Genomic DNA, 11,217 nt, shown 5'->3' on the forward strand with positions numbered 1-11,217 from the left:
CCTACAGGAGAGAAAGGGGGGAAATAAATCCAAACTCTTCTTCTTTGACACAAATTCAGGAGAAGCACTGGGCTGATTACAGACAGATTTTCTTTGAGGAGTCCAGTCCTTGCCCTTTATGGAAACATGTACTGGCAACTGAACCTGCTGCAGAATGCTGCATTCACTAGCGAATTGGATTTGCTCATGGATACTGCATGCTCTGCTTTACCATTTCAAAAAGGCAGGTAGGGTATGACAGCTCTGCGTTTGAAAATTTCTGGAGATTTTATGAGGGGAATCTGGGGAGGGGATGGCTGGGGAAGTGAGGGGACCTCAGCAGAGTCTAGTGCCATAAAAGTCTACCTTTTAAAGCAGCCCTTTTCTCCAGAAAATGATCTCTGTAGTCTGAAGATCAGTTGTAATGCTGGGTGATCTCCAGTGACCACCTGGAACTCACTTGAGATTTCATTCAGGACAGATTGTCCATGCTGGGGAGAAATGTTGAATTTCCTCTCATTTTGCAGCTATTGAAAGTGCAGATCCTTTGTTAAAAAAAGAAGGAAGAAAAGACAAAACCCCAACAATAGCTAGAGAAGTGTGAGAATTATGATTCTCCATGACAAAAAATGGAGTGACGTAATTGAAGCCAGCCCCTCCTCCCCCTTTCTCTCTCCCCCAATGTGTTCTTCTGGCCCGGCCCCTGCTTAATTTCAGTACAGAAAATAAGTTGGAATTATGCACAAGGCAACAATAAGCCATCTGCTTTATTATGGCACTCAGTGCATGAGCCAAAGCGGCCATTGAATGGAAAGACTGGGCTCAATCATCTTGTCAGCTCTTTTTAGCTTTGGCAGACCTGGCAAACACGCCGTTCCGAGATGGCCGCCCAGATAAAGAAGAGCATCTCCAGCAAGGCGAAAGCCAACAGAAACTTTCTGAGCTGTAATCATGACCACTTATTTTTTGGAAGAAACTAACTTTCCAAGAAATCTGAATCACTTATCAGAAAGTGGCTGGTCATACAAATGCAACCTCAGCTAAGGATAAGCATACAGCACAAATGGAAAATAATCCTATCTTGATAATTACTGATTTGTGAGAGGGACTAGTAGTAACTGCAGAAATAATGCTTAGGAGGACTTTCAGCAGGACCCATTTTCTATTGTTACACTTTTAATTTCCTAAAATATTTTATCCTGAGCCTATATCCTCAGGTCTTAGGAGAGTATATATGGCCCTTCCCCACTGAATTTTCACAACAACCCTGTGAGGTGGGTTACGGCGTAAGACTGAGTGACTGGTTTGACTCCAGGCACCAGTGAGCTTCATGGCTGAACATGGCGCTCCTAGATAGTCCCTCCATCCAGGTACTCACTAAAGCCAAAAAGGCTCAGGCAGGAAGAAGCATGTAAAATGTGGGTTCTGATCAGGCACAGAAGTTTTTAACTCTGCATTTCAATTCTAGTTTACTTTATTTATGCCCTGCTTTTCTCTCCAATAGGGACCTGAAGTAGCTTGCAACATTGTTTTCCCCTTCTCCATTTTAACCTCTCAACTACGCTTGAGTAAGCCTGCCAACCTCTTCGTAGGGCCTGGAGTTTTCCCGGAATTACATTTGATTTTCAGATGACAAAAAACAGGTCCTCTGGAGGAAAAGGCTGCTTTGGGGGATGGGCTTAGTAGCATGATCCCCAGTTGAAGGTCCCCCTTCCCAAACCCTCCTTTCTCCAAATCTTCAGAAATCTCTCAACTAGAAGATGGCAACTTTACATGAGGTAGGTTAGGCTGAGAATAACCAACCCAAAGTTAACCAGCAAGCTTCCACAGAAGTGGGAATTCAGCTACGGGATTCTAGAGGTCCAGTAATCAGTTCGATTATTTTCGGAAGAGTAACATAATTTTACTTGCAACATAGCTATAAAGTGAAGCGAGTAATTATGTCATTAAATATAAGTAACTGTTATTTTTGAGAACAATATTTAACGGTTTAAGTATCTCATTTTGTACACAATATAGTAAGCAGAAGTTTCTGCTCAGCTGCAGAATACCAAAAGTTCTTCGTTTTTTTATTTTAAAAAAGATTAAAGAACCAGCATGGTGCAGCGGCTCAGAACAGGTGGACTCTAATCTGGAGAACAGGGTTTGATTCCCCACTCCTCCACATGAGCAGCGGACTCTTATTTGGTCCAAATTTGTTTTCCCACTCCTCCATTCCTTCCAGATTACCTTGGGCTGGTCACAGTTCATTCAGAACTCTCTCAGCCCCATACCTCACAAAGCATCTGTTGTGGGGAGAGGAAGGGAAAGGAGTTTGTAAGCCTCTTTCAGTCTCCTTATGGGAGAGAAAGGGTATGTGGGTATAAATCCAAACTCTTCTGCTTCTTACCTTATAAAGTACAAATAACATGGTAAAAAATAGGGGGAAAATAACATTAGCCTGATAAACTGAAAATATCAATAAATCTACCATGTTGCTTATCTAGAATTGAGAAGTCGAGGAATATTTGTAGAAGCAATGCACTGAAATAAATATGTAATATTTGAACTATGCAAAGAATGTGTTTGCTAGTATGACTTTATGATAAATATATACCTGGTTAACTTGTTGGCATCAGGGCCATTTTTGGCTGAACCAGCTGCACCACGCAGAGATTAATTCCAAAAGACAGGAATCACTTCTGTCCCCAGTGGGGTCCTAAAGCAACAGACAACATTCTTCTCACCTTCTCTATTTCATCCCTACAACTACGCCATTAAGTTGAGCATTACTGGCACCTAATCTGCTTACGTGGCAGAGTGCAGATTTGAACAAGCATCTCCTTAATTGGATACTTTGACCCCTACACCATATTTGCTTTCAATGTCATGCCATTCTAAGTGATTAGTTTCAGTGTGTGTTCTACCACATCCTCTCTGATATTGCAAGAGCTCCCAAGATATTTTGATCCCATTTTCAAAGCACTGCTGTTCCAGAGTGATTTCTTGAGTGTTTGCACAGTGGTGGTACCTCTGAGCTTGTATGGAAGTATGAAAATAGATGTTTGTGTTGGAATCTACACAAAGGGTTGGGAGACACTTTTTAAAAAAGGGGACAGATATGCTTTCAATACACTCCGGCCCCCACATTTCACAGGTGCCAGGGGTCATCCTGTCCCCCACTAGTCTGAAATGTCAAAGTTACACTTTCTGCCCATAACAAAAATGTCTGTGAATAATTATCTTTTTTCAAATGTCTTATTTGGCACATAGCCTCAGAACTCAACGGAAGGTCTTCCTGCAGTTGCAAAATGCAAGAACGTTGGTTGTGAATGTCTCTGGAGTCACAGATAATCTCATGAGAATGTCCCATTCCAGACAAACCATTCTTCATGTTGTCCTAGCTGACAGTTTGTCAGGCTTCTCCTACAGTCAGTTTCCCACTCTCTTCTTGCTTCAAACTGTGCACAGGAAGGAGGGTGCTCACAGAGGCATGCTTCTGGCTGCAGTGCTCAGAAAACTCTCTGGCAAGCAGGAAGTTCTCAACCTCTAGTCCTTTGCTGTCTTGCCTTGGACAGGAGATAGCGTCGGAGATATGGTGAAGCTTCATGCATACTTTAGATATGTTTCCTATTTCCCCTGCTGTGTCCCTTTATGAATACCAATGAGTATAAAGCACTTTGGAAGTTCGAAGAAATGATATAACCGTACGGGATGTAGGAGCTCTAACTTTCCTCATCCAATTATGAATACAAATCAAGCGGCCAGCATTCTGTTTGCTCAAAGTTAATTCTACCTAGAAAAAGCCATTGAATGCCAGTATCGTGAATGAAACAGCCTGCTTCACTTTTTCCCCACAGACTAACTTCCTTCCTCATTTTCCTCTTGCAGCCCATGGGATCAGAACGGATGGAGATGCGGAAGCGGCAAATGTCTGTGGCCCAGGAGACAACAAGCTCCATGCAGGGGCAGCCTGATGAAGGAAACCGAGGTTCCAATGCCTGCTGCTTCTGTTGGTGCTGCTGTTGCAGTTGCTCTTGGTATGTCATACTCAAAGTTTCACAGGGACATCACAGCTAGTCACCATGGGAACATACACAGGTACTTCTTTGGGTACCAGATTAGGCAGTTATAGTGGAAAGACCAGGCACCCTTTGCATAGCTTCTTTTTGTAGGTCTTAAGGTGAAAAAAAGGGCGGGGGGAAGAATATATGAAACGGGATTTAAATAGCATCAGAAAGGGGGGAAAATAGAAAAAGGATCATTCAGACACTATGCATTTCTCTGCTGCAATGCACCCTGACAGGTTAGCCATATTTTTCAAGTGCCTTTTTAGTGTACTCGTTTTGAGAGGATAGTTGGTGCTTTGCATGTGAAGCGCAGATTCAATCTCCAACATCTCCACTAAAACCTTGGGAAGTAAAAAGACTTTGGATGGATTCAGTGGACTTCAAGATCTTCTGTACCTGTTGGAATAGAAAATACTCAGGCTGACCAAGAGTGTGACTCAGTAGAAAGTAATTCATAATTTCAGTGATGCGCAGAGTACACTCATTCAGCAGGTATTTCAGCATGTCAAGCAAACTTTCAGAGATTCAAGTGACCAAGGTAGTTTGTAGTCTCACCCTCTGGTTGCTTCATCCATGGAGAAAGCCAGGTAGAAATACAAGTTCACGTGGTGCTCTATCCACATTACTATTCAGATTATAAAGGCTAACCAAATAGCTAAACAAATGCAAAGTCTGAAGGGCTGCTCAATCATGCAGCACCAGTTGGGTTGTCAAATTTCTGCATCCATTTGATCTTTATTGCATTGAATTGCAGAAATTGAATGACCTCCTGTCAAAGACCTGTCCAGGCCTTTGGGGTGGTAGCAATGCCAAGCCATGGGTTCTGAACCAGTACTCAAAATACTAAGTGAATTTTTAAGATTTTTTATTTAAAAGAAAAGTGGTAAAATAGTAGCTTTAAAAACGCGCAGTCATAAGGTGCATTTCCAGATGCACAATAAAGTACAGTTACTTATTAAAAGAAATACAGGTTAGAAAATATAATAGAAGTCCTCAGTGCGTAAGCAAAGTTCTTCAGGCAAAGTAGAGGTGAAGTCAGAGGCAAAAACCCCTCCAGGCGCCCCCTGGTGCAGAGTACCACTTACTCTCGAGTAAGCCCTGCTTCCCAGCCCAGCAGCTGGGACGCCAGTTTCTCTGGTATCCCAGCTGCTGGGCAGGAAGGGGAGCTGACGGCAGCCCCTCTTCCCAGCCCAGCAGCCAGGACCCGTTTCTCTGGCATCTGGCTGCTGGGCAAGAAGGGGAGACGACAGCAGTCCCTCTTCCCAGCCCAGCAGCTGGGACGCCAGTTTCTTTGGGTCTCAGCTGCCGGGGTTCCCAGTCGGGCTTCCCTCTGCAGCTGGGGAAGACAGGACTGGGCACTCCAGTGCAGGTGCAAGAGGCAAAAAGCAGAGCCAGTCCCCAGGGCTGCAGGGGCGCCCACCCAGTTCTTCCCTCTCCAGCTGTCCAAGGTTATTATTGGTGACACCGCAGCCCAAAACTCCGAACCAAACTTGCCAGGGGATGCATGTAGATGTTGAAAAGAATCACCACAAACAAGAAGTCCTTCTTTTGTCCCAGATGGCTGGAAATTTACAATTGCAAACATGCCTATTATACAAGTGTTTTAAGCATGCAAAGTTTACAACTTCTCTCCAGCATGCAGACCACATGCATCCTAAAACAGATGGACTTAAGACAGCAACAAATGAGTCAAGGAGGAAGTTATTTTCTGATGAGATCCTGACATAGCCAAGATAACTGGTGAGATCCTGACATAGCCAAGATTTCAAGGTGTGACTGTTTAGGTACGAACAGCTCTCAAACACTGTTATCAAGCTTGGGATTTGAAATGCAGCTGGATCCTAATTTCTAATTTCCGCTTCTCAGACAAAATGGAAAGAAAAACACATTTTCAGATGATAGATATTTTATTTTCAGTCTTTAGCTACAATATGGAATTCCCAATATTTTCTCCCATGTTCTTTAGATTGACAAGTATAATGAGCAAGGTAAAAACCTCAACTGAATGCTAAAATTACTGCTTCCATATAGGAGCCTGGGGACAAGCTTTAAGCAGAACAGCCTTTGTTACCTCTAAAACCACTTACTCCTCAGAATAACTTTTCTGTTAGCAAGAAATGTGAAACAAACGGCAATTTAATGTTCTATTTATAAACCCTATTTATAGAAAGTGTTTAATCAAATAACCTGTATGAATAACAAAGAAGAAATTATGCATAAGAACAGAAATAGCATTGCAACTACAGAATTTCCAGTGCTCAAAAATCTTTGAAAAATAAATCATTTTAGGAAACTTAAGGGGGATGCCTCCAGCTGGGATTTTGTTATTGAAGCCACAACTTCTGCCCCAAACTTCCATCTGCATTTTAGGTTAGATCATGCTTCCTTTTGTAATTATAATGAATGGTTTTTCTTCGGTGACTTCAAAATTAAGTGGGCACAGCTACCATTTGCAGAATATAACCAGCACACATTTTCAAAGGGGAGAAGGAACACGGATGGCTTGTGTAATTTTGTATGGCATTTTGCCTAGTTCACAGTATCAATTTTGTAATAAAGATGCTTTTGCTGAATAGATCTACCCTTCTGTAAAAAGAGCTTGTTATCCATATCCAAATGCATACACCATCCTTATGCCTGAAAAGGGCCCTGACCTCTGTCTTTTACTTACAGAAACCAAGCCTTGAAGGACTGCAGTACTGTTGTGGTTGCTTAGCAATGGCCACTGAAGGCATTTGTTTTCTAAAGCTACAGGCACTGCTTCCATTTCTGTCTGTTTCAGATTTTTCTGCAAATCTAGCTCTTTTTTAGCTTTGTAGAAAGATTAGAATTGTCTGTTCTGACTCCTGTCTCTAGCTTTAAGTGTCCACATTGAACATTATACATATACTGATTCAAATATGATCAGATTTGTGTTGTTACCTTGCAGTCTTACCGTTAGGAATCAAGATGAGAGAACAAGAGCGGCATCCCATGAACTTAGAACACACTCCATTCCAAGTTGTGAAGAAAGGTAATAAACCAATACAGAAACTTAAAAAAGAAAAGATAATGCTTGATGTACTGGGTTAGCTCTAACAAGGCACCAGCAGAAGACATTTCCTCATGCAGTTCTTTCCTGGCTCTCCCAATACTTCTGAAAAGCTTATGCAAGCAGTTGTTTTTCATGTGTGGGTCATGCAACCTGTGGGGCTGCAGTAAGGTACGGAAACCGGGTGTAATCATTCCTACCTTGCTCTTTTAACAACAGAAACACCCCTGCTGGTGCCCTCCCATCACTTCAACTTGCCAAGGTGCATGTCTTTCAGTGCACATATATTCATTTACATCCAATCACTACATCCAATCGTAACTCTGCAAGTGATAAGAATTTTATCACTTATTGGCTGGGGATTTCTGAACATATCCAGATGGTGGGGCAAGATGCACCTGAAGTTGTTCCTTGGTATTCCTTCAACGTGGTCTCAGATTTTACCTTCATAATGCTAGCTATCTGCTTCTTTTTTCCTGCACAAGCTCAACTCCTACTCTGGAAGATGTCAACGCCTGGGGTCAATCATTTGACAAGTTAATGAGGACACCAGCAGGAAGAAATGCTTTCAGGGAGTTCCTCCGAACAGAATTCAGTGAGGAAAATATGCTTTTCTGGATGGCCTGTGAGGAACTAAAGCGAGAATCCAACAAAAAAAGAATTGAAGAGAAAGCAAGGCTAATATATGAAGACTATATTTCTATCCTTTCTCCAAGAGAGGTTTGTATCCCTTCTTGCAAGTGACTGAAATGAACTGACAGAAATAAACATCAGCACAGTACACTGTACATCATTAACCTATGAAGAGAAAACTTCGAGTGATGAGCTTTAACCCCACCCACCCCCACCCCGGCAATAGACCTGAGACTTCGTCTGGGGTATCTATGTATCTAATTCCCACATGTGGGTCTGCAGAAAAATCGAAGAAGTTTTTTTTAAGGGGGGTGGTGGTGGTGTAAAAACTTTTGGCCAAATAAGAAAGTGTTCTCTGTCCTACTTCAGGGAATGCATTTACCTGAGAGTGTCACTGGCAGCAGCATAGCCCGGGAACTGTGTTGGACCTGGTGGCAGCGGCAGCTCTCATTCAGGAAAATAGTAACAGAAAGGCAGCTCCCAGCAGAAGCCTTGGTATGCCTGCCCACCAAGAAGGGGGAGGGGAGGTGGCTCCTGGCAGGGACCTTAGTGCTCCCACCTGCTGAGAAAGAAAAGGCAGCTCCACTGAAGGCAGCCCCTTGGAGGTGCTGGGAGGTCCATCCAGCTGCTATGGGGCTGGATGGTAAGCAGGGGGGTTGGATGGATTCCCCTTCTATTTTTGTTGACACAAGCAGCCAGCAAAAATAGGAGCCTGAGATAGTCGGCCCATGAGGTTTTGCTCATGGGAGGCAGGGGAGAAGGATTGCTCCCTTCTAGCTGCAGATCTTGCGCTCCCAGAAAGATTATGGGAATGACAGAATATTGTTCAGAATAGCATCCCATGAGGTAAGACTGGCTACTGTCAGAAGAAAATTAGCTGCCTTCCTGTGCAGGTTTACAGTACTTTGCAACTGCTTTTCTGGCTCCCAGACAGGAGATACATTTGTTCTGGTTCACATGCCATAAAAAGCTGGTGGGCTGCACTCGGTTTGGTTGGTCACAATCTATACAGATCTGATTTAAAATTATTTTACCATAGGGGTTTTTTTTTCTTCCACCTGTGAAAAAGAGTATGCCGATGGAAAGCCTTTCTGGATAATACTAATTGAGCGCTTGGACAATTATACAAACTAATGACCTGTATAATTAGAATGTATACAGAAAATGTGGATAAGGATAAACGATTTTGCCTGTATTTTAATTTCTTGTGCCTCAAAAATTGGGGCGGTTTCTGCACGGGCTGAAAGCAATGGCTTCAGCCCAGTAAAACACCGGGGACCCTTCGCACAGGCGCCGCTGCCAAATCGATGCAGCAGCGCTCTGTGCCTGCCAAAACGGTGTATTCAAAACTCGCTTGGGGAGCGAGTTTTCCTGCAAACGCCGGCTTCCATCCGCTGCCATGTGAATGGCAGTGGGTAAAAGCTGGCGTTTTCCCCTTCCCTTCCCGGCCCCAAACGCCTCCTTACCTTCTGCTGGCAGCCACGTAGCTTTATCGTGGCTCCGAGGAGGGAAGGGGACACGCCCCCTGGTCTCCGATGCTTCAGCCATTGCTGTGGCCATGGGGGCGTGTCCCCTTCCTTCCTCAGAGCGACGTGGCTGCCAGAAGAAGGTAAGGAGGTGTTTGGGGCCGGGGAGGGGAATATGCGGCTGTGCGGAGCTTGCTCCCACTGCTGCGCATCCCATGGGGCCATTTGTGCAACTGGCCCCATAGCCTGTATCGGCATGATTAATGCCGATGCAGGATCTCTCCCTTGGCTGTGCGGAAACCGCCTATGATTGGAATTTACAATGTTGCAAAATAGAACGATACAAATGTATGAAGCTTCACAATGACTATGTTTGATTTTAATTCTATGTAAAAAATTAAAAAGTAATGTATAAGTCAAAAAGATGATCACAAGGGAGAAAACACATTATGTCTTTTAGGTTTCAATGAGAGAGGCTGAAATGGATCAAAGAATGAAATGTAGATGTATTCAGTTGTACAGCCTCCTGCCCCACTTTTGCAGGACAGAAAGAGATGTTACTGTACACTAACAAATGCTTTCTTTATTTATAGGTAAGCCTGGACTCCAGGGTAAGAGAAGTTATCAACCGGAATATGCTAGAACCATCACAACATACTTTTGATGATGCTCAACTCCAGATTTACACTTTAATGCACAGAGACTCCTACCCACGGTTTATGAACTCTGCTGTTTACAAGGACTTGGTTCAGTCAGTCTCTGAGAAATCTGCTGAAGCATAGAAATTAGTGTGCTTGAAACACAGGTGATACTCTGGACTATCATCCCCGAACATAAAATTTAGAATTGATGAGTTCATTACTTGAAAATAACTCTAAATGTTCTAAATATGGAAGTTTCCAGAACCTCTAGCTATTTGCAGCGTCTTGTCAAGTGAGAGCCAGTGGCAGAGAATAAAGGAATCATGCATACTTTAAAAATATACTCAAGAATAGTTTTAAGATCAGTAAAAACTATAAGAAAATAGGCTTGTCAGTAATTATAGAGCCATTTTCTCATCACTCAGCATTTAAACTACATGTTGTACATCCACTGTGAGGATACAGAACAGTTGGGATCAGGTTTACATATAGATTCACCTTTAACTATACTATCTACTCCATGTCTGAGTTAGAAGGGAGTTCTCTGTATTCAAACCATCAGAAATTATTTGATATGGCTGATGTCACAACAAATATACGCAAGTGCAGAATATTCAAAGGGTACTGGACATGTTCCTTAAACTGTAATCTTTCTCCCCACCTGGCATTCATAACCAACTTCACAGATTGAGCCTTAGTGATTATAGTCAGTGAGACTTGGTCTTAAATGTACAGTGAATCACACACCTACTTGGACATGAGCAAAATGTTAAATGTCAGCAAGGCGAAGAAAACAATTTTTTTTTCAAATAAACAGGTGAAAGGCACTGGTTGTTATGAATAATGCTGCTTGTAAAGTGTATTAAAATACCAGGAGGTATTTTAAAAGTACATTGTTAGTATTTCTAGACAAACTTTGATAAGGGAAGGGAGCTGGGATGGGAACTTACTTTGATAAGGGATGGGAGCTGGGAATTCTCTGCCTTCAACAGGGTACACACAGATACACATAGATGTATTACTCAATCTTACTTGCAATATTGTTCAGAGTTGGTGCTGCAGCTACCATTATTCTGTATATGTCTACCAATCAGAAGATCTGAATAGCTTAGTTCCAACCAAATTAAGAGAGGAATTAAAATATTTCTCTGTACAGCTAGGCTAAGGACATTAACAGTCTCTTGTTTTAACTGCAAATGGATATTTTCCTAAACACACTGCCTGACTCACAATATATATCTGCATTGGTCTGTACCCAGTCATATATTCCAAAGTCCTGTTTTCTTAAGAGAGGATGGAAGTTTCCAAAAATTCAGCCCTCCCACTTTAAACCATCACTTAGCTGTTTCTGAAGTCCTGCCACCTAAAAAATGTGGAACTGCATGGTTGGACACACATCACTGCGAAGACCCTTAACA

At 42.7% G+C, this 11,217-nt stretch overlaps 1 protein-coding gene across 3 annotated transcripts in view; it reads left to right on the forward strand.

Moving 5' to 3' along the window:
* Positions 1–10,690, forward strand: part of RGS20 (regulator of G protein signaling 20) — a 52,814-nt gene extending 42,124 nt beyond the window's left edge. For all 3 annotated transcript variants that reach the window (XM_048507764.1, XM_048507765.1, XM_048507766.1), the window contains 4 exons: positions 3,850–3,998; positions 6,958–7,041; positions 7,545–7,779; positions 9,752–10,690. In XM_048507764.1, coding sequence (XP_048363721.1) covers positions 3,850–3,998; positions 6,958–7,041; positions 7,545–7,779; positions 9,752–9,940 — 657 coding nt within the window. In that variant the 3' untranslated portion in view covers positions 9,941–10,690. The remainder of the gene's footprint in view (positions 1–3,849; positions 3,999–6,957; positions 7,042–7,544; positions 7,780–9,751) is intronic.
* Positions 10,691–11,217: the final 527 nt, after the last annotated feature.

Source organism: Sphaerodactylus townsendi, linkage group LG09 (genome assembly GCF_021028975.2).
Source record: "Sphaerodactylus townsendi isolate TG3544 linkage group LG09, MPM_Stown_v2.3, whole genome shotgun sequence".
In the NCBI taxonomy this organism is placed as follows: domain Eukaryota; kingdom Metazoa; phylum Chordata; class Lepidosauria; order Squamata; family Sphaerodactylidae; genus Sphaerodactylus; species Sphaerodactylus townsendi.